At 39.0% G+C, this 25,011-nt stretch overlaps 2 protein-coding genes across 5 annotated transcripts in view; both read left to right on the top strand.

Annotated features, from left to right (window-relative positions):
- Positions 1-25,011, top strand: part of LOC131683167 (homeobox protein unc-4-like) — a 1,134,581-nt gene that overhangs the window by 187,781 nt on the left and 921,789 nt on the right. The gene's annotated exons all lie outside the window — the stretch shown is intronic.
- Positions 1,303-8,845, top strand: LOC131683166 (uncharacterized). The gene is made up of 2 exons (XM_058964999.1): positions 1,303-4,601; positions 7,574-8,845. Exons 1-2 carry the CDS (start codon positions 3,207-3,209, stop codon positions 7,802-7,804), a joined length of 1,626 nt encoding a protein of 541 aa, XP_058820982.1. The 5' UTR covers positions 1,303-3,206; the 3' UTR covers positions 7,805-8,845.

The raw sequence follows: 25,011 nt of genomic DNA, 5'->3' as shown, positions 1-25,011 counted from the left end.
GATAATTACATGACATTTTTTACATACATACATACACACATACACACACACATACAGACATTGTCTCCATTTGTCGAACTGAGTCGATTGGTATATGAAACTCGTCCCTCCGGGCCTCGGAAAAAGTTTTCAAAGTTTGAGCGAATCCTATACATTTCTTTTATAAGAAATGTAAAAACAAATTTTAAGGTGTATATCAAAGAAATCTCCTCAAATGTATATTAAAATCGACAGATAGACTCATAGTATTTTCAGCGAAGTTAATATTTAAGATATTTTCAACAACTTTGCCAAATCATCAGTCTCTACGCATCGCTCGATCGAGATAGAAGTGTTTTGTTTTCGGTCCGTTGGAAAAAGAACAGTGCAGTAATCCGCGTTCAAGGTTATCTTGCCATTCTCTGCCTCTTCGAGGTTTGGACTTTTATTTTCTTTTGTGCGTGTGTTAACCGTTAGGTCACATTCCTCAACCTTTTGTTCGTAAAGCGAGGATTGAACAATAACCAGCTATTTAAGCTGGACTGGTGCGTCGTGGGAAACGAGTATACAGATAAGTGAAATCTACCTTTTTGATACATTAACGGCCTTTTCCCGTCTGCGCGGGTGCTGACCCCGTGCGTTGACGGTGTCGATGGCTTCCTCCCCGGATGGCCAAATGGAGATCGAGTCGACTCCTAAGGCTCTCCCCCGACCCAAACAATATCCAGAGCTCTCGACCGGTCCCTTTGTGGTCTTCTTTCGGCCCAAAACAAAATCGCTGAATCTATTACAGATTTCAAAAGACCTGACCGAACGGTTCTCGGCTGTGAACGAAATAAAAAAAGGACCGCTCAGACAGGCTGAGGCTCGTGCTGACTAACTCAAAGCAGGCAAATGATATTGCTTGCTGCGTGCACTTTACGAAGGACTATCACGTGTATATTCCAGCTGTAAAAGTACAGTCTGAAGGCGTTGTCACCGATGAAAGTCTGCTGCAGTACGGGGTTGGCCGTTTTAGAGACCGCGTACTTCAGCCAGTGAAAATACTTGAGTGCAAGCGTTTGCACTCAGTAGTAGTTGCGGGGGATGGTTCAAAAACGTACCCCCAATCAAACTCCTGACCTTCGCTGGTACTGCTTTGCCAAATTACGTCCTCTTGCACAAGGTTCGTCTGCCTGTGCGTCTGTTTGTGCCGCAGGTCATGAATTGCGCAAAGTGTAAACAATTGGGTCACACAGCCACCCATTGTAGCAATAAGGCCCGCTGTGGAAAATGCGGGGAGAATCATCTAGATGATTCTTGAAGTAAGAATGCTGAGAAGTATCCTTACTGTGCAGAGAATCTGCATGATATCTCGGCATATCACGCGTACAAACTACGCGGGGATAAACTAAAACGTCCCCTTGTGGGACGATCCGAGCGTTCTTTCGCAGAAATGCTAAAGAAAGCTACGCCACCAACCTCAACAAACATCTACGCTCACTTGCTTCCTAACGAGGGCGAGGCTGATGACCCACAAGAGGGAACATCTACTAGGGCGCCTAGAAGTTATAGGAAGAGGAGGAACATTCCCTCTCCTAAAGTTCCTTGTAAAGGCCAGAAGGTATCTCTTGACGGGGCTCCGAAAGTCACATCTATTGGAAGTGTTGCAACCAAACCGAAGCAATTAGCTCCTGGTCTCGGAGAATTAAACTCAGAGAAGGAGTTCCCAGCACTTCCCGGAACATCAAAAATCCCAAGTGTTCCTCTGTTTCAGTTCGAGAATAATCGCGGTACTGGAATTATCAAACTCTCGGACATTGTGGACTGGATAATAAAAACTTTCAATATAACTATAACTGATCCTACTAAAAGTCTTATGTTAGCTTTTCTCCCTACAGTAAGAACATTTTTGATGCAGTTGACTGCTAAATGGCCCCTCCTTTCAGCGATTGTAGCCTTCGATGGCTAACTCATCGAACGAGGTCACGGATTTGATCACTGTTTTACAGTGGAATTGCAGAAGTATCATCCCGAAAATCGATTCCTTCAAAATTTTAATAAATAGTTTGAGTTGCGATGCATTTGCATTATGTGAAACTTGGTTAACTTCAGATATAGATCTCAACTTCCACGATTTTAATATTATTCGCCTGGATCGAGACACCCCCTATGGAGGAGTGCTTTTGGGGATCAAAAAGCGCTATTCCTTCTACAGAATTAACCTTCCCTCGATAACAGGTATTGAAGTTGTCGCTTGTCAAGTAACAACCAAAGGCAAAGATCTTTGCATAGCTTCCATATATATTCCCCCCAACACCGCGATTGGGCATCGCCGGCTACATGACATCATAGAATCCCTGCCTGCACCGCGACTAGTTTTAGGGGACTTTAACTCTCACGGTACGGAATGGGGTTGCCTTTATGATGATAACCGTTCCTCTTTAATTCACAATATTTGCGACAACTTCAACATGACAATTCTAAACACGGGTGAAATGGGTGATTCCTCCCCCACCAGCGCGCCCAAGCGCATTAGATTTATCCCTTTGCTCGACTTCGCTACAGTTAGAATGCGCGTGGAAGGTAATCCCTGATCTCCACGGTAGCGACCATCTGCCGATCGTAGTCTCAATCAATAACGGCTCAAGGCCATTGGAAACAATCAATATTTCGTATGACCTCACACGAAATATCGATTGGAAGAGCTATGCTGCCGCGATATGCGACAACATCGAATCTACTCAAGAACTTCTTCCGGAGGAAGAGTACAGTTTTTTGGCTGGCTTGATTCTCGACAGCGCGAATCAAGCTCAGACTAAGCCAGTACCCGGCGCGAACATACAAAAACGTTCTCCCAATCCCTGGTGGGATAAAGAGTGCTCAGACGTGTACGCAGAGAAGGCCGCCGCGTTTAAGACCTTCCGGAACGACGGGTTACCCGCTAGTTTCCGACAGTACGCGTCGTTAGACAAGCGAATGAAGAGTTTGATGAAAGCCAAAAACGCGGTTATTGGCGCCGGTTCGTCGACGGATTAACGAGAGAAACATCGATGAGCACTCTTTGGGGAACAGATCGACGTATGCGAAACCGAAACAGTACTAATGAGAGCGTGGAATATTCAAACCGTTGGATATTCGATTTCGCCAAGAAGGTTTGTCCGGATTCCGCCCCGGCACAGAAGATCTACCGTGGTCTTTCAGCGACTTTAAACAACTTTTTACTAAACTAGTTGTCGAAAAAGCACATGCATTTTTCGCATGGTGACTTATCGACATCACGATTTAGCTATATGGGCCTTCCCCAGGGTTCATGTCTAAGCCCCCTGTTATACAATTTCTACGCCAACGACATTGATGAATGTCTTGACAATTCCTGCACGTTAAGACAACTTGCAGACGATGGCGTGGTGTCTGTTACGGGACCCAAAGCTGTCGATCTACAAGGACCATTACAGAATACCTTGGACAATTTGTCTGCATGGGCTATTAAACTGGGTATCGAATTCTCCACGGAGAAAACTGAGCTAGTTGTATTTTCTAGGAAGCGTGAACCAGCACAACTACAGCTTCTATTAATGGGTCAAACTATAGCTCAGGTCTTCACAGTAAAATATCTAGGGGTCTGGTTCGACTCGAAAGGTACTTTGGGATGCCATATTCGGTATCTGAAACAGAAATGCCAACAAAGGATCAACTTTCTTCGTACAATAACCGGAACGTGGTGGGGTGCCCAACCAGGAGACCTTATTAGGTTGTATCAAACAACGATACTGTCGGTACTGGAATACGGATGCTTCTGCTTTCGATCCGCCGCGAACATACATTTCATCAAACTCGAAATAATTCAGTATCGTTGTTTGCGTATCGCCTTAGGGTGCATGCAGTCGACCCATACGATGAGTCTCGAAGTCCTGTCGGGCGTTCTCCCGCTGAAAAATCGATTTTGGGAACTCACATATCGATTGCTCATTCGATGCGATATTTTGAACCCGTTGGTGATTGAAAATTTAGAAAGGCATGTTGAGCTCAATTCTCAGACCCGTTTTATGTCCCTGTACTTTGACTACATGACGCAAAATATTAATCCGTCTTCCTACAATCCCAACCGTGTGCTTTTCATAAATACTTCTGAATCTACTGTTTTCTTCGACACATCCATGAAAGATGAGATTATTGGAATTCCGGACCACATACGCCCACAAGTGGTTCCAAATATTTTTTATAATAAATTCCGAGAAGTCGACTGTTCTAAGATGTTTTATACTGACGGATCAAACCTCGAAGGGTCCACTGGCTTCGGTATTTTTAATCAAAAGTTCACCGCCTCCTACAAACTCAGTGACCCCGCTTCAGTTTACGCCGCAGAACTAGCTGCTATTCAGTATACCCTTGGAGTCATTGACACATTACCCGCAGACCATTACTTAATCGTCTCGGATAGTGTGAGTTCTATTGACGCTATTCGCTCGATGAAACATGGAAAGCATTCCTCGTATTTTTTGGGGAAAATACGGGAGCTACTGAGTGCTTTATCTGACAAATCTTTCCAGTTTACCTTGGTGTGGGTCCCTTCTCATTGCTCCATTCCGGGCAATGAGAAGGCGGACTCCTTAGCTAAGGTGGGTGCCATTGAAGGTGACGTTTTGCCTTTCTCATATAAAGAAAGGCTATGTAATCACTGTAAAAATCAACTTTTTAACGGAGGCCCGGAGGGCCGAGTGTCATACACCATTCGATTCAGTTCGTCGAGATCGGCAAATGTCTGTGTGTTTATGTATGTGTGTGTGTATGTATGTGTGTGTATGTGTGTGTGCGTCATTTAAACTCACACAATTTTCTCAGAGATGGCTGAACCGATTTTCGCAAACTTAGTTTCATCTGAAAGGTATAACGCTCCCATAAGCTGCTATTGAATTTTTAGTTGAACCGACTTCCGGTTCCGGAGTTACGGGTTGAAGAGTGCGGTCTCACAGCAAATTCCCATATAAACAGGTACCACCATGATGTTCAAATGATGTAAAACATATTAAAATTGATGTAAATTTACTCTAGTTTGCGGGTCTGGATCACTAATGATCAATCAAACCAGCTTTGACCACATTGGCCACCTATGACGGTTCATGACGCCCTCGGGGAACCCGCCAAGTTCCTAAGCTAATATCACACCCATTCCCCAACGAATTCTCTACCGATTTTCACAAACTTGATTCCAAATGAAAGATACAGTAATACCATTGACTGCTGCTGAATTTAATCCTGTTCTGACTCTTGCTTCCGGAGTTACAGGGGTGTTAGTAAGGATACACTGGAATTTCCCATATAAATCGGTACATTCGTAATACCTCAGAGGCTAAAAACTATTGAAATGGTCACCAAATTACTTCTCATCGCAGATATAGATCACTGATTGCCAATCAAACATTCTTTGAATATATTGTCCACTATCGACGATTCCGGAAGTCCGGAATTCCGGGCATATTCCACAAATAAATCTTCGGTGATGACTGAACCGATTTTCTCAAACCAAGGCTCAAATGGAAGGCAAAATATGCAGCTGAGTATTGCATCAGAGCCCCTCCCCCCTCGCCTTGCCCTTCCACCTCACTCCTTCACCACTCCCCTCCCCTTGGACCACTCTCACGCCCGCATTTCCTTCATCCACCCCGTATACCAAAATAAGATGAAGGATTTCTGACGCATCCTCCACTCCCACTCTACTAACCCCCCATTCCCACCACTTTTAAATCCATTCCACCAACATTTCAAAATATAATCACATGAAGATAACATTGAACTCATGCTGATTAAGCTAATTAAATACTATTCTTTTGCCTTTCTCATATAGAAAGGTTATGCAATTGCTCCAAAAACCGACTTTCTAACCGAGGCCCGGAGGGCCGAGTCTCATATAACATTCGACTCTGTTCGCCGAGATCGCAAAATATCTGTGTGTATGTATGTATGTATGTATGTATGTATGTATGTATGTATGTATGTATGTATGTATGTATGTATGTATGTATGCATGTATGTATGTATGTATGTATGTATGTATGTATGTATGTATGTATGTATGTATGTATGTATGTATGTATGTATGTATGTATGTATGTATGTATGTATGTATGTATGTATGTATGTATGTATGTATGTATGTAATCTCGATTCTAACGAATTCTGCGATGAATGTAAAAAGGTGAAATTTTTGCCTTTCTCAATAGAAAGGTATTGCAATTGCTCTGAAAACCGACTTTTTAACGGAGGCCCGTAGGGCCGAGTAACATATACCATTCGATTCAGTTCGTCGAGTTCGGCAAATTTCTGTGTGTGTGTATGTGTGTATGTATGTATGTGTGTGTATGTGCGTATGTGTGTGTATATGTTACCAAATATGTCACTCATTTTTCTCAGAGATGGCTGAACCGATTTTGACAAACTTAGTCTCAAATGAAAGGTGCAACGTTCCCATAGGCTGCTATTGAATTTCTAATAGATCCGACTTCTGGTTCCGGAATTACAGGGTGATGAGTACGAACACGCAGAAAATGTCGATTTTAATAAATTCTGCTATGAATGCATAAAGGTGAATTTTTTTCGAAAATATGACCACAACTGCTTCGATTTGTAGTATTAGGTCACTAACATCCATTCAAAATCTATTTGGCCACCATCATCGGTTCCGGAAGCCCCGGCGGAAGTATCTAAATTCAGAATAACAGTCACATCGGTTTCTCGGAGATGGCTAGACCGATTCGACGAAACTTGGCCGCAAATGAAAGGTATTGCGTCCCCGTAAATGGCTATTAAATTTCATTCCGATCCGACTTCCGGTTCCGGAGTTATAGGTTGTGGCGTGCGATCACATAGCAAATTGTGATTCAAACCGATACTCCGATGAAAGCAAAAAAGGTAAAAATTTCGCTAGAATGTCTCTCAAACGACTTAAATTTGCTTTTCTAGGTCACCCACGGCCAACCAAACTTTCGTTCACTACAGTGACCACCATAGACGGTTCCGAAAGTGCCCGGGAAAAGCGGCCATCTTTCAAAATTTACGAACTCACATCAGTTTCCCGGAAATGGTTGGGCCGATTTTTACAAACTTAGTCCCAAATGATAGCTATAATATCCCCACAGATGTTTATAAAATTTCGTACGGATCGCTTATATGGGGTCGGAAATATAGACTAAATCGTCCGGTCACATATGAAATTCCCATATAAGCCGGAACTCAATTTTTTTTTTCAAAGGGGGGACCCCATGAAATTTCAGAAATCGAATTCGTATTTTTGATGCCAAACATCTTTAAAATGCATGAAACGTCGAGATTTAATGCCATCTCGAATTTTTTTTTTTTTGTAAAAATCGACTTTTTGGGACTTTGCCGATTTCGCACCTTTTTTCAGTTCAATATTACCGTGGCTGTTTTTTCTTCTTTAAAATTTTAGAACTCGAAAAATGATTTATTTTCCTGTATATAGTTGTCATGTGATGTACAATAATAAAATGTAATATATGCATTTAAAAGCTTTTAATGAATATAAACATCGCACACATTCTCGTGATTCATGATTGAGAAAGGCACAATTGCACCGCTAGGTGGATTAAAATAGGTTTTTGAAAGACCAATTTGCTTCCACGAATTTTTCAGTATTATTCATCAGAGAACCCTCGAAAGTTGGCAAACCTCGTGGAGCAATGGGGTGCTAGGAAGGTGGCTACATTTGATAGTCCCTAAGGTATCAACGAAACCTTGGTTCAAGGGGATGGATGTGGGTCGTGACTTCATTCGTGTGATGTCCCGACTCATGGTGAACCATTACACGCTGGATGCACATCTCTGACGTATTGGGCTCGTGGAGAGTGGTATCTGCGCTTGTGGCGACGGTTATCACGATATAGAGCACATAGTCTGGGCGTGCACCGAGTACAGTTCCGCCAGGTCTCGGCTTATGGACACCCTCCGGGCCCGAGGAAGACCACTCAACGTCCCGGTTCGAGATGTGTTGGCAAGCCGCGATGTCATCTATATGTCCCTTATATACACCTTCATAAAAACCATCAAAATCCAACTTTAACTGCCCCTTTTTCCTTATCATTCTCAGAAGCGCTCTCTTCCACCTGTACCATACACCCACGATGGTTTGATGCAACTCCAAGGCGACACAAAACATCCCTGTCGAATGAGCCAACAAACACGGGACCTAACGCACGAACATCACACGCACAACTCGAAATGTAGCCGATCAACATCTGAGCCGCACTACGAAATCGTCTGGAGAAACCCCTGCCTTTTTTAGAACGACCACCCGGCGTCCCAGTACATGATTCTTCCTGATGAAGGCCACCCTGATTCTGTAATCCATTCGTTGATCTCCCGAAGCCTGAAACTGAAATAATGTTCTCCCCCTGCCATCTTTGTCCACCCTACTTCCCCTGACTCTTATACACAGAAGTAGCACCCCTCCCCCCACCAAATATCTTCATGAAGCATTTAGCTCTTCTTGCTATTTCTTGTTTTAACTATTATATTATATAATCTCGTTGAAAATGCCCAACTCTACTACCACATAAAATAACTCTAATTAATGACCCCGAATCTTTACAAAATTTTATTATTTCTACTTTTAAGATAGTCGTAAAAAAATTTTCCCCTTAGTTAAACATTATTTGCTCCAATAATCTCATTGCTAAAAATGTCAAACCATATTGCCATAAAAACTAAATGACCCCCTAATCTTACGAAAATTATATTACCCCCTTGTGTATATGTATAGCTATAAATTAGCCTTAGTTAAATTTAAAAAATCAATATGTAATCCCCTAGTTTTAAGTAATTAAAAATGTAAAACAAAACAAAATTGGCACCTTTAAGCTAACGCAAACCTGCCTTATCAAATAAACGAATTGAAAAAAAAAACTTTGCCAAATAAAGTTTTTATTCTATTCATAAATGACCAAACAAAAGCTTACTTCTCAGCTTTATAAGGATTCATCACCCAACTAATACTTTTTAAATACAATAAAATACAAATAAACTTTTCTGAAGACACTATAGCTAAAAAAACGCTTTTAATCCACCTAACAGTGTGATGAGACATTTCTTATAACTCTTATCACTCTTCGGATATTATATCGTTTGAGAACATTTAGAACTTGATGCTTCGCGATGTTTTTGATAACACATACTGCATGGGATAGTGGCAGGACCCAGAGAATAGCTCAAATCAGCATAGGACAACATCAGTGCTAGAAATATCAAACCAAATCAATAGGAAAGCGAAAAAATTGCCCATAAAATAGACATACAAACGAATTATTGCTAATGCTCTGTTAATAAAATATCTAAATTGTGGTGGGAAAACTGAAGAATTTTCCTAAAGGGGTTATATATTGTACTGAGCCAAAAAAATTTTTTTTTTAATCGATTTGAAGTTTATACTTTACTCAAATTTCCAACGCGACTGAGAACTAAGAAATCAACGCTTTCTCTTGAAAAGGGCGATACTAGCAGTGATACCATTCAATGAAAATCAACAGTGAATATTTCCACACTTGGTTTTATTTCCTATTTAAGAACTATTGTGTTTTTACATCCTAGATTGCATGATTCAGTGATCGAAACCCAAAACTTCATAAAGTATTTGAAATTATTAAATTAAAATTTGTTTTTGCTATTGAAATTGACAAAATAATAGTATCGCCCCTTTGGCGATTGTTTACTTTTTCGGTCCCACCTATCAGCATTGAAGTATCGCCCTTACGTTTTTTTACAATAACTACCGTTCTACACCAACGATTTCGTCCGTGTTTTTTCAATAGAGATCATTGTTACTATTTACAGCTGGTATCAGCTTGATAATCCTTAAAAAATACGAAAATAGCGGTTTCGCCTCTAAACTGCTAGCAAAAAAAGTATCGCCCTGTTTATTTGCATGGAGCGTGAAGGGCGAAACTTTGAATAAAAAAACAAAAATTCAGTTTCACCCGTTGTATTTTTTGTTGTAATTTAAGAAAGCAATACCGTAAAATGTATGAAAAAAGTCTTATGTTTACATTTGTAAGTATCGCCCTTTTCACAAAAAAGTGTCGAAATAAAATCGCAGCTCCTGATATCACGCTATCTCTGAGGTGGATGCGTGCATAGTTCTAAATTTTACTTCGACATCGACTTTTTCTAAAGGGAACTTCCCAGTAGTATCCTTGATTTGAATTATTATCGCTAATCCTAATGCCAAAGAACAAATAAAAACCTCTCGAAAATGAACCGTTTGGGAAAATCATCATCATTAGGGACCATTCATAAATTACGTAACGCAAAAATTGCCCAAAATTGACTACCCCCTCCCCCCATGTAACAAATTGTCACAAATTTCTCTATCCCCCCCCTCCCCTATTACGTAACAAATTCTTCGAAAAAAAAATTTTTGTTCAGCAAAAATATGTTACGTAACGATCTAGCTTACTCCCCCTCCCCCATATGTCACAACATGTCACAGCTTCTCGTACCCCCTCCCCTCCCTAAGCGCGTTACGTAATTTATGAACGGTCCCTTACTGGAATTTTCATTGTCATGAATCTTTTCGATAACCTTCCGCCACTTGCGTTAATGCACTGGGTGCACAGTGCTCTGAAAATCTAGCGAAATCGTCTTAGGGCACCAGCGGGTCTAATTCAGAGCTATCTGCGCGTCCAGTTAAATCTGTAAAGAATACTAAAAACTAATACTAATTTCTATTCCATAATTTTCAGTTCAGCAATTCGAGAGATCGTGCTCACCGCAAGCCATGAAAAATAGACTACGTTGTGAAGCGATGGTCACTATTTATTAAAAAAATCACGGTTAAAAAAAAAAATTAAGCTATTAAAAAGTTTCAAATAGTTTATAATTTTCACAAACTTATTAGGAAAAATTGGAGAAAGATCCGGGAGGTCCAGGTCCTGCCGAAAATTTTCAACTTGTTAAGAAATTTTAAACTAGTTTTAATTTTAAAGTAGCAACCCCTCACTGCATACTCCCTTCGGGCCGGTATGATTGTCGATTTTTAGAGTGATTGCATAACTTTTCTATATGAGAAAAGCAAAAATGTACCAAAGTCCAAAGAAGTCAATTTTTGTCAAACATCTCAATGTTTCATGCAATTTAAAGTCATTTGGCATTAAAAATACAAATTTGATTTCGAAAATTTTTTATTTCAGTTTATATGGGAATTTGCTGTGTGATTGCACTCTTCAACTCGTAACTCCGCAACCGGAAGTCCAATCAATAAGAAATTCAATAGCAGCCGATGAGAAGGTTGTACTTTTCATTTGAGACTAACTTTGTGCAAATCGGTCCAGCCATCTCTGAGAAACAGAGGTCACATTTTTTTCCACATACACACATACACACACAGACATTTTCCGATCTCGACGAACTCAGTCGATTGGCATATGACACTCGGCTCTCCGGGTCGGGATTAGATTGACGAATTTTAGAGTGAATGAGAAAGACAAAAACATTTTTAGCAAATGTTGAATGTTTTGGTGAGCAGTTCTATGTTTCATAGACATTAAATCAATTTTAACTTCGCTTCCTATTAAATAAAGACCCTTATTACAGTACATCTCTACAAAAACAAACTCAATTTGAAAATAAATCTGAGGATTATGATTGATTACGGAACTCTGGAATTTTCTATTGGAATGTTTTCAGGCAGCAATTTGGTATTGATGCTATAAGACAACTGTGAAATCAAGACCAATAGATCAGTTACATATCAGGACCCCATTCCGACAATTTATCAAAAATCCTCATGACGTTTACAACAACAGGTTATCAATCTACGGATCAGATAATTGTTATTGTAATATTGAATTAAATCAGTCTGCATCAATAAATTTTCAACTTCAATCCAATATTTTTTTTGGGTGTGGTGGGGGGTAGGGGTTGTATGGTGTTAAACCCCAAAACCTTCTCTTGGCTACGCCGTTGCTTAGATTTATTTATTTCGCTTTTCATATGTTTCAGATCGATCCGATGGTTATAAGTTAGAAAAATTGCAGTCAGAAGGTTCGCACAAATAATCATTTTTATACTGATAAGTTATCAAGTTCCTTCCAGACAACTTGGAAGTGTTCGGTGATTATTTCTAGCGGTTGTAGATAGTAAAATGAAATACAAAATTCGTTTTATCGAAATAATGTTTGGCTTATTTCAATGGATTATTACTATATTGAACAATTATTAGGCGACAAAGAGTAATCCACTAACAACAAGCCATAACTTTTAAAGTATTCAAAATAGATATTTGAAGTCTTCAGTAAAGTTATTTACAAAAGTAAGAGCTACAAATGTGCTGAAGACATCATTTCGATATAATCACTTGCAAGAAAATTTGTAAAAATATCTCACTCATAGGGGGATTAATCAGCAAAAGCGTAATACAACAAGAAAGGGCATATTATCTCCATTAAATTCTCCGAAAAAACTATTTACCTAAAATAAGCCGTTTTGCGTTAATAATAGATTACATGTTTTTGGTCGTATTTCTGGCAATGGGAAATGATAAAAATCTTTCGTCCGCATTTAATGTTAAATATCTCTTTTGATAATAGTCCGATTTCAACAATCTATAGTTTGCTCAAAAGGTATTCGTTAAATCTACCTAAAAACATAAAAATTGTTAATCTATTTTGTCAATTTCGGTAGATAATTTAAAAAAACTGCAAAAAACGCCATTTTTACGCATTCAAACATTTAAATCTTGGAAACTAAACATCAGAATCAAAAACAAATAAATAACGTTCATACTGTGTTTAGTTCTTTCATTTAAAATTGGTTTGGATAAGATCGGTTCAGCCATTGCTGAGAAACACGAATGAGAATTTGTACATTACACACACACACACACACACACACACACACACACACACACACACACACACACACACACACACACACACACACACACACACACACACACACACACACACACACACACACACACACACACACACACACACACACACACACACACACACACACACACACACACACACACACACACACACACACACACACACACACACACACACACACACACACACACACACACACACACACACACACACACACACACACACACACACACACACACACACACACACACACACACACACACACACACACACACACACACACACACACACACACACACACACACACACACACACACACACACACACACACACACACACACACACACACACACACACACACACACACACACACACACACACACACACACACACACACACACACACACACACACACACACACACACACACACACACACACACACACACACACACACACACACACACACACACACACACACACACACACACACACACACACACACACACACACACACACACACACACACACACACACACACACACACACACACACACACACACACACACACACACACACACACACACACACACACACACACACACACACACACACACACACACACACACACACACACACACACACACACACACACACACACACACACACACACACACACACACACACACACACACACACACACACACACACACACACACACACACACACACACACACACACACACACACACACACACACACACACACACACACACACACACACACACACACACACACACACACACACACACACACACACACACACACACACACACACACACACACACACACACACACACACACACACACACACACACACACACACACACACACACACACACACACACACACACACACACACACACACACACACACACACACACACACACACACACACACACACACACACACACACACACACACACACACACACACACACACACACACACACACACACACACACACACACACACACACACACACACACACACACACACACACACACACACACACACACACACACACACACACACACACACACACACACACACACACACACACACACACACACACACACACACACACACACACACACACACACACACACACACACACACACACACACACACACACACACACACACACACACACACACACACACACACACACACACACACACACACACACACACACACACACACACACACACACACACACACACACACACACACACACACACACACACATTGTCCCAAATCGTCGAACTGGGTTGATTGGTATACAAGACTCGGCCCTCCGGGCCTCGGAAAAAATCTTGAAAGTTTGAGCGAATTCTATACATTTCTTTTATGAGAAATGTAAAAATGTTTTTCGTGGTTCAAAGAATTTCTTTCACCTTTTAGCCACCTTGGAAACAATGTGCACTGGTGGATCCTCCTGTGAATTGAAAATATCCAAAACTATCGCTTTCGACTGCCAAGAACCTGCCCTTCAATATAAAAAGTTCGCGAAAAGTTTATAAAAATTCTATTTTGACGAACCGACGGTACATTGAAAATGCCCAAAACTATTGATTTTCACTTACCAATAACTTCTTCAATATAAACTTTCCCCAAAATTTTATATTGCAAAAAAATCTTGTTGACACATCGTCGAACCCCCTGTGTATATCATCGATGACCAATTGCTGAGCAATGTTGAATTTCGAAACACGCCTAATATTGTTTTGCCAAGCTGCTAGCGGCCAGTCGTAGGTTCGAGCAGCAGATATAAGAAAACTATTAGGATCTCGAACATCGTTATTCATTTGATAAGGTTCAACATGATGTCCGGAAAGAAAACAAATCTGCTCTAAGCGTCATAAATACATTGCAACTAAACGAAATAACCCCTGAGAATTCTACATGTGTACCCAAACTCATACGGGGACAACCAGCTACCTGTAATTATACTTTAAACCAAGTACCAGAATGAAATCGTTTCCATAGATGATCATCATCTACTGATCAATGTAGTGGGAAACTTCACGATGAAATCTGATTGTGGACTATCTGAAAGAAACCTTTCAGGACCCTATCTGATATCATACGATAATTGTACAATCAAGGTAAACAACATTCTTGACAGTAACACCATACGACATTTATCCGGAAAACCTATATTATCTTTGGTCGGCCTTAACATAACTAAGGACCAACATATTCTAAATCTTAGTTTGGAACACCTTCATTACCTCCAGACAGAAACGAGTAAAGACTTGGAGCTGATACGACTAGAGAATAACAGCATACAGTGGACACCTTGATCAATCCTTGGAACCTTCTCTCTCACGCCTATCATAAACGGCTTGGCCATCTTTTTCTATATTTTCACCCGTAGGCAAGCCATGAAAATTCAGTTAAGCCAACAACCAAGGGAAGCACCAACAACCAGGGACGTTACGTTTAGTTTTCAACATACGGACTTGTTGGCTATTTTCGGCAAATTTGAGACTAAGAGAAATGAAAGCAATGAAATTGAAAGACGGATAGGTATTTTAGAGCGAATCAGTTATAAACTTAGAATGGAAAACTAGAACTAGGCAGGCTCATATAGGCATCATCGAAAGGAAATGTGAAGAATACTTTGCATGCCAGAGTAGGAGTTGGGCGTTGCACCCAAGTCTACCGCATGGTCTATGGTAGAACATAACTCATCATCATGTTTTACCGCCGACGCCGGCAAAAAATTCTTCACAAATCCTCGCCTAGAACGACCATGCGACCATTCTTCTCCCTTTATGCTAGCATCAAGCCGTGACGTATGCATTCAATCGACACCAAGCTATCGGTGCCGCACCGATCCTATTGTGATTGAACTACTTAATGATTTTTTTCGTTCCGCACACACGGATGGCTGATAGCAATTAATGACACAGCTCAGCTAGCAGAAAACGAATTTTTATCTACTTTTTTACCATCTAGTTTATATGTTACTATGATTTAATTGCCGCAAGGTTCTACTGTATCGATTTTGTTGGCTATTTTCGGCAAATTTGAGACTAAGAGAATCGAAAGCAATGAAATTGAAAGACGAATAGGTATTCTAGAGCGAATCAGTTATAAACTTAGAACGGAAAACTAGAACTAGGCAGGCTCATATGGACATGATCGAAAGAAAATGTGAAGAATTATTTGACTTCTGCAGAGTAGCAGTTGGTCTATGGTAGAATATAACTCATCATCATGTTTTACCGCCAACGCCGGCAAAAAATTCTTCACAAATCCTCGCCTAGAACGACCATCGCTCTAGAATACCTATCCGTCTTTCAATTTCATTGCTTTCGTTTCTCTTAGTCTCAAGTTTGCCGAAAATAGCCAACAAAATCGATACAGTAGAACCTAGCGGCAATTAAAACATAGTAACAACATATGGACTTGGAAACAGTATTCGGACGGAGCCTCATCACTTAGGTGGGGCAAGTTAACAATAACGTCACCCGCGGCATTCTGAGAGGTCAGCAAAATACTCCACATCGCAACACTAATCAATATGTCGGTCATCGGACGGATCTATCGCACGAGGCGCTGAGGCATCAGTCATCGAAGTCGTCGCTGTTGTGCTAACTTATGACAAACGCCATTTTGGGGTAAACTGAGTTAGATATGCCACATTACTTGTTTGAAAAATCTCTACAAAGTGGCGTTTTCAGAATTTTGAAATTCTACTTGGTTACTTAGATATTGCGAGAAACGTCATGAGAAATTGTGAGTTTTTTGCTTAAAATCACTGTATCTAGGGATTTGCTCAAGTTATATTGAAGTTTTAGATGTTTTTATGCGTGAAAATGTCTGAGGAACACAATGACATAAACATTTTCAAAAGAAAATTACACGAGTTGTGAGAAAAACACAGTTTTAGTTTTAAATTGGAAATGAAGGATATTTGGCAACACTGTAACTAAAAATAACTATTTTTTCTAGATGCCCTGACTCATTCCCTTCAAAACGCATTTCACCGATTGTTTATAGCCCATATGAACGCAAAGATATGAATAAAAGTTAAAAATTGATGATTTTTTTCTATGGAAAATTTTTCATGCTCGATTATGACACGTTATACAAATTTTGTCATCAATACACGCCTATGACACGTGTGAGTGCGACTTTTGTTTACATTCATAGTAAAAACTCGCAACATAGTCAAGCGATCTTCGTAATATTTGAGAGATTGATGAAGAATAGATAGAAGCATTAATTGTCTTCTTTGGAATGTTTATACCATTTATAAGTTTCAAGATATTCAATCTCAAACTTTAAAAATCGTTTTTCTCGAAATGTGCTAAATGGCGCTTGTCATAAGATAGCACAACAGCGACGAAGTGTGATCGTCGGTTAGGTGCAAAGTAATTAACGTGAATAAAGTCAGTCTACGTTTAGCTCTGGAACTAGACCGTTTTGTTTTTTAATTCGGCAGCGGCGCGCCGCCGAAAAATCGTACAGCATCGACGTATCGCGTATGACAAGTATCGCCGTCGGCGCGCGTGGCGCAGCGGAGCACATAGCTACTGCTGGCAAAAAATTTAATTTATGATTGACTCCAAATACCATATTGAGGTATGCCAAACTTCATCATTTTGAAAATTGGACATTTGCAGGGTTTTGGTTCCCGAAGAAAGGCCATTATGGCCTCCATAATCTTTTCTAATAAATGAATCGGAAACACCAAAAAGTTTCATATGTCACAAGAATGATAGGTACACGTCTGAGAATCATTAATCTAACATTTAACATTTTCAACGAAATGGAGGATGTGATCGTTACAAGTAAGGGAGTCGGACGAAAACTTTTTGCCTTTCTCATATACAGAAAGGCTATGCAATCACTCTAAAAATCGACTTTTTAACCGAGGCCTGGAAGGCCGAGTGTCATATACCATTCGATTCAGTTCGTCGAGATCGAAAAATGTATGTATGTATGTGCTTATGTGTGTATGTGTATGTGTGTGTCATTTAAACTCACACAATTTTATCAGTGATGGCTGAACCGATTTTCACGAACTTAGTTTCAAATGAAAAGTATAACGCTCCCATAAGCTGCTATCAAAGTTTTAGTTAATTCGACTTTCGGTTCTGGAGCTACGGGTTGAAGAGTGCGGTCACACAGCAAATTCTTATATAAACTGGTAACACCATGATGTCTAAACGATGTGAAACAGAATCAAACGGGTGCAACATTGCATGGATTTGCAGGTCTAGATCACTTATGACCAATCAAAGAAGCTTTGATCATATTGGCCACCTATGACGATTATTGATGCCCCGGGGAACTCGCCATCTTCCTAAGCTAATCCGGAAGTCCCGGTTTCCGGGAATATTATCCAGTTACAGTCGCATCGATTCTTCGGTGATGACTGAACCGGTTTTCTCTAGCCAAATCCCAAATGAAAGCTGTAATGTGCAGTTGGGTGTTGAATCCCTCCCCCTTACACCTTTGGCCACCTTCACACCTGCATTACCCTTCATCTAATCCGCATACCGAAATAAGATAAAGAATTTCTGACATATCCTCGAATCTCACTCCCCTAGCCCTCCCCTCTCCACCTCCAAACCCATTCCCACAGCATTTCGAAATATGATCACATGACGATAACAATGAACTCAAGCTTATTAAGCTAATTAAATATTATTCTTTTTTCTTTAAAGTGTGTTAGCGTCGATTTTCGTCGTACTTCGGGATACTTTCTAAGTATTCTTATTATACTATATATCTATAATGTAATAGACATTTTCACAATTATATTGAACATAATCAGCTAATAAATCATAGTTTGAATAAATAAGAAAGGCACACTCGGTGGTTTAAAACAGATTATTATTATTACAATCGATTATACTTTCAACAATGTGTATACAATTTGAGAGCTGCATTCTAAGCAATTTGGGAGGGAAACTATACTAGTTTTATTATGGCTAATAGGTATATAAAAGCACCGTTCACAAAGTTTTCGATGCCTGATATTCCACCATCACACCTCCTGTACCATAAGACCAGCGCAGCTATAATGTACATCAAATCACAAAGTTTCTGTTATAATTTGAACAAGACAAATGTTAATGGAAGAAAATTTTAACTTTTCTGTATAAGAATAATTTAAACATTAAAGGCTGAAATATTTCATTCACCGACTATTCAATTACAGAACGTGTAAATAAAGACATTTTCGCACTTCCAATTTTATGCAGTATGAAATATTTACGCTTCCATCGAAGAATGGCAGAGCGAGGCGCGTTAAAAGTATTTATAAATGCCGAACGAAACAATCGAATTTTGCGCAATTCCGCTTTAACTCCTTTTACCGATGCCGCCAATATTAACTTGTATAGCAGGGAAAGAGCACAGAAGGGAACACAAACTGAAAGGTTATAATTGAGAAATCGAAAAAATACGTATAGCCATGGGCATGCAGTCGAAATTATAAACCTAATGACGAGATAATAAGAAGGAACATGCACAGCATAAAACAACCCAAGCTGGAAATTGAAAAAAGGGAAATTTCGGCTTAATTGACCAGAGATAATATGGAGGGGCTACATGACATAAGGCCCAATCTTAATGGCGGCAGCAAATCTCCTGAAATTTAGTAAAATTGAATACAGTGCTATTTTCAAAGTTAAAACATATTATTAAAAATCCATGTGTTTGTCACCTAATCCAGTGTTTGTCACCTAATCATGTGATTGTCACCTAACGCAGAAGTGTACTATGCAACTATGCCAGATGATGTTTTTTTCGATTTATTTCTGTGGAGCTAAGAATTAACTAATTTCTGATCAACTTTTTAACATGCGTAACAAAATTGAGCTGTCTAACCAAAAAGAGTGGGCATTTTAATCCAAATGAAAGTCCCTCCGTTAACGAGCTAGGTGCTATGATTGGGAACAACTTCTCAAAATGTTGTTTCATATTTAAAATTATTGATTTCATCCATAGTTGGATTGTTGAGGACTGTTGCGATTATCAACAATTTAGATCTAAAAGACTACAATGAAAAACTTACCCTAATACATCACGGTGTCTTTGTCGAACAACTTTATTCAAAAAAATTCGGCATCTGTAAATCTTCGGAATATGAAAAATTGGACTTTTCCCTTTCATTTGAAAGTAAAAATAAAATATTATGTCGGGGTTTCTAGAACAACTTTTTATTTTAAAGTTTTTTGATTGAAAACTTAAGCTTTTTAATGAAATTAATTCGCATTTTTGCTACTAATTGGTACTATAGACATTAAAAAAATACTAAAAGTGAGAATCTGATGAACAATCCCATTGTCTACAACTTCGTAGAATGCTATAAATCGATATAAAATCACCCGAGAAAGTTATTAAAATTTAATCAGTTTTTAGGTGTGCGCGGGGCATATGGATTAAGAAGTCGATTAACAAGGACTTACAAAAAAATGTTGGGTTTAAATGAACAGTGAATTCAGATAAATTTCAATGTATACAAAGTCCCATTCTCAGCAGAAAAAATATATTTTCAGATTTCTCCGGGTCTTGGGCGAAAATGACACTTTATGAGGTGTGGTAAGGTGTTGACCAAATTTATTCGATAATCTTATACTTTTTCAAGATGTTGATTAATGTAGTAACGGATTTTATCATGCCTTTTTCATTACTTTTCTCGCTCTAGGGGATAGCTAATGTAAACTAGGATTACCCTTCTTCCTGATCCTATCCTGTCTGGTAAATTACAATTGGCTTAAATTCAAAGCTTTATATTTGAATGAACTAAAGTAGACAGTTCGGGTCATTGTAATAAACGACGGATTTTATTGCAATTTTGGGTTGAGAATCCTGTTTGTCTTTATCAACATTAAAAGAAAGATGATTGAAAAAGCAAAAAAGCTCTTCGAGTTTTGAATCCATGTTTGTTATCTTTTGGGGTAGATTCATTTCATCAGAATTTATAGATGCAGATTTTTGCTTGTCCTCAAATTTTATTTCCAAATCGAGGACATAATCTTAGAAAAAAGAATAAAACCATGTTTCATAATTTCCTTTAAGAAGAAATTCCGGAGTCGTTACTCGTTGTACACGGATCACAACAGAAAACGAACAAAAAAATATCAGGCTGTACCATACACTCAAGTAATAAAAGTCTGTTTAGGGGCCGTACACAAATGACGTAGCTTTTTTTCAGCGATTTTTGACCCCTCCCTCCCCCCTCGTAACATTTGGTCACAAAATTCTAACCTCCCCCTCGTAAATAACGTAGCATTTACCTACCCCCTCCCCCTCGTCCCATGCACAGCGACCGAGTGATGAAAAAAAATTACATGCTTTTCAATTATTTTAAATACATGTCCTTTCGAAATGTTTGACGACTTTTATCAATATTTTCATTATAACAGCAAATTACGTGAAAGCCCATTTCATCACAAATATAGTGTTGATAGTTTTGTTTTGAATTTTATATGTCAAGGGGAGCATGAAGAGAAGTTTTCTCAATCCTGTAGCTGCCAATGATTCTAAGAAGCATACGTTCATCTAAATCACTAAATTTAGTTTGGTTGATTCCGAAGTGAAAATTTAATTCAACAAGAGCAAAGACAACATATCAAGAAGACAGAGTTGCCAGTTCAGTTCAGTGTCAATCAGGATTCTCAATCGAAATCAAATCAAATGACTGAATATATAATTGAGTTTGATCAAATATAAAGTTAAAATTTAGGCCAAATATAGATATCCCACAAGATGCTAACGAGCAAAAAGGTGGATTCAAGGTTACATCAAGCATACTCCAGAATGAGTGAAGAAAAAAAAGAAACAAATACAGTGGAGACCCGATTTTATCAGCACTCGATTTTATCTGCCCCCGATTTTATCAGTTTTTTGACCCGATTTTATCAGCTTCATATGAAAATTGATAGTTGGTAGTTTAATGGGCTCTAGCAAACGAACCAAGTTGAATTCGAATAAATCCTTTCTTGGGCATATATTTCTTATCTTAGATATCCAAAAAATGCAAAAATAAAAATATTTTTTTTTAATTTTGCACTGTCAGACCCCCTTAAGGGGAACTTAAAGTATATAATCAAAAAAGGTTGCAAGGCTATATCTAAGGAACAAGGAAGAATATTTTAAGAGCTTCGGTTTATTAAAAAAAAACAGAAAAATATATGTCCCGATTTTATCAATGTCACTGTTTTATCAGCTTAAAATTCGCCAAGGGGCTGATAAAAACGGGTCTTTACTGTATATCTGTGACAGAAAAAAATTATTTCATTTTGCTGTATTGCCCAGCATCTTTCAAAAGAGTACTAATTTCGTTCAAATTTAATCTACTCTTCTCTATATCTCCATGCTCCTAAAATATCATTGGTGCGCATAAAACGGCGGAATCTGGAATTATGTTTTTTTACCCTTCAAGGTACGGTTCGTCGCGGTTGCGGTAATTACCGCAACCGCGCGGTATTTACCGCACCCGCACCGCAAAAACTGCGGTGCGGTGAGACACTTTTTCTTGCGGATGCGGTGCGGTAATGAGCTTTTACCGCGCGGTATTACCGCAACCGCACTTAAAAAAATAATTGATAAAGTCTGCAGTCTGCATTAAAAAGTGAATTAAAACTTTGACTTTTACCATTTAAGAACGACGCTGTGTCCAATACAATTTGGCATCATTATTTTTACGACATATTTTGAACACTTTGAAAAATTTACAAGCGAACCTTTTCAAATATATAAAATACACAATCCAATCATTGAAATACAAATGAATTGTACTGTTAAATCCAATTTAAAAATGCATCATTTCTCCCGATTCCTCTTGACAACCGTGAAATTATGAATCGTTTACGATAACATTTTCTCAACTGTGAATTTTGATTAATTTGGAGAACTTAAAGATGAAATTAAAAAAGTTTTAAGACTTACAAACAACCCAAAGAATGAAATCATCAAACCAAACGAATTTGGAGGAATCAGCTGTAAGGGAGACAAATGTTTGAAAAGCGTGCAAAATAAGGAGGGGTCCAAATTAGGCTGATAACCTGATTAACCTTCGTTCTTCAACATCGTATTTCTATCTCTTTTGGTTTCTGTGTAAATTTGCAATGAATTTTCCTGCAGTTCGTTTTTATAGGGTGACCATATCAAGGGAGTGAAAAACCAGGACAGTCCAAATGCCCTCCATCACCTCTTAATCGATTGTGTCTTCTCTCCAGGTTTTCGGCAGCTAAAAACTTCTAGGTGCTGGTAGCCAGAGACTCGGCAGCAAAACCTCTGTTCTGGAGTCTGGCAGGCACAGCTCAGCCAAAGTCTTTCATGAGAATTCGATCGCCGAGCTCATTTTTCAGATTCACACACACGCAGTTCTTGTTACATAACCATCAACGAAGGTAACATGATGTTATTGAAAAAATCGGTGATCATTAATTTAGCGGATGATATGAAATATTCTTAAAATCATCTATGCAGGACGGGTAAGGGGAGATCCGTACTAAACACACGTCATTGAAGTAAAGTAGAAACATCAACGGTGTCAAGTAGCTTCCCTGCGCCATTCTTGATTTAAAAAGAAGTAGCTGCCAATCTCCAATGACAATCATTATCTCTTGATCTGAGAACTGGGATCGAAACAGCTGCAAAGCTGCCGTTGATTGCAAATTACTCCATTTTATCAATTGTTATATGAAACATAGCGGATAAGTTGGTGCAAATAATATCAGTTTGAGCGCGACCTTCCATACTTCCTGTTATCTAGGATGCTAGACTCGGCAGGTTAGTCGCTGTTCAGCGTCCAGTGAAGCTATGTTAATAGTGGATTAAGTACTGCTAGCATTGACCCTGAAGTGGGTCCATAATCACCAGCTAGAGAGAGCACTCAGTGAAATTATTCCACGATAGTTATTGTTGTTTCGTCATTTCCCTTTGTTAGATTGGAAAAATGTTCGCGGATTTTCAGTAAGGCGAAAAAATGCCACCGGAAAGAGAACTTAACAGAAGTAAAGTCACCAATACGTCTGCAATTTGTCTTCTCAGAGGCACCAAAAGGAATTCTTCGGATCTTGGATTGAAAGGCAATTTAATCCGGGAAGAATCTCTAGTTATTATTGTTTCATCGACATTGATAGCGGCCAGAGATTGGTTCACAACGGAAACCATTTCGATTTGTTCGGCTGTGAAATTACCTTAATAACGGATTACACTCCCGTAATACGCACAAGAGTCTTCCTATACATATGGGATTGTTATGCTTTTCACGGCAGTACAAGTCATTCATATGCTATGCACGAACTCTTCGTTCTTTATCTTTTCAATTTCCGCGTAAGAGAAGAAACTTGAGTGACTAAAAAAGACATCTCCTTTGACTTCCCAGGACACCAGGACAGTCACTGAATTTTATTTTTTTTTTTTATTTCGATTATAGTGGTTTTAACCTTAAGGTCATTCGCCTCTTCGGGTTAGAAAAATCTCTTGTGAAAAATTTTTAACCCTATGTGCGGGGTCGGGACTCGAACCCAGGTGCGCTGCGTACAAGGCAATCGATTTACCAACTACGCCACGCCCACCCCCGACAGTCACTGAAAAACCAGGACATGTCCTGGGAAACCAGGACGTATGGTCACCCTAGTTTATAAGACTCCTTCTACATAACTTTTTTTCGCATACGTCCATTGTTCGTCCAACTGATAATATTTTTTACCAAATTAACAACTAATATTTTTCAGTTAGGAGTATTTTGTAACTTTTTGAAATTAAAGTTTTCGAAGTTAGTGTAGGGTATTTCGATTTTTTTGTGTTCCTCAAAGCCTCCCTTCATATTGTGACAAGTGTCAAAGTTAGCCCAGATACCAAATTTAGCACAGGACAATTTTTGACCCCTACCAACTTCAATTGAAGTTTTTGCCATTGGCATTATAGAAAAATATTAGAAAAAATACATAAAAAGATAGAACTTTCGAACTAGCTATTAGAAAAATACAACTCATACAATTTAAAGGGAGCAATCTTAGTATTTGAATAAGAATACATACATTTCTTGAAAAATACGAAGTAAGTGCTTTGGTGTATTTTGTTCCTAAAATTCCCTGTTTGTAAAAACATTTCTG

This window comes from Topomyia yanbarensis, chromosome 2 (assembly GCF_030247195.1).
Source record: "Topomyia yanbarensis strain Yona2022 chromosome 2, ASM3024719v1, whole genome shotgun sequence".
Classification (NCBI taxonomy): domain Eukaryota; kingdom Metazoa; phylum Arthropoda; class Insecta; order Diptera; family Culicidae; genus Topomyia; species Topomyia yanbarensis.
The sequence above is the reverse complement of the archived record's forward strand: the minus strand, read 5'-3'. Positions and strand labels throughout refer to the sequence as shown.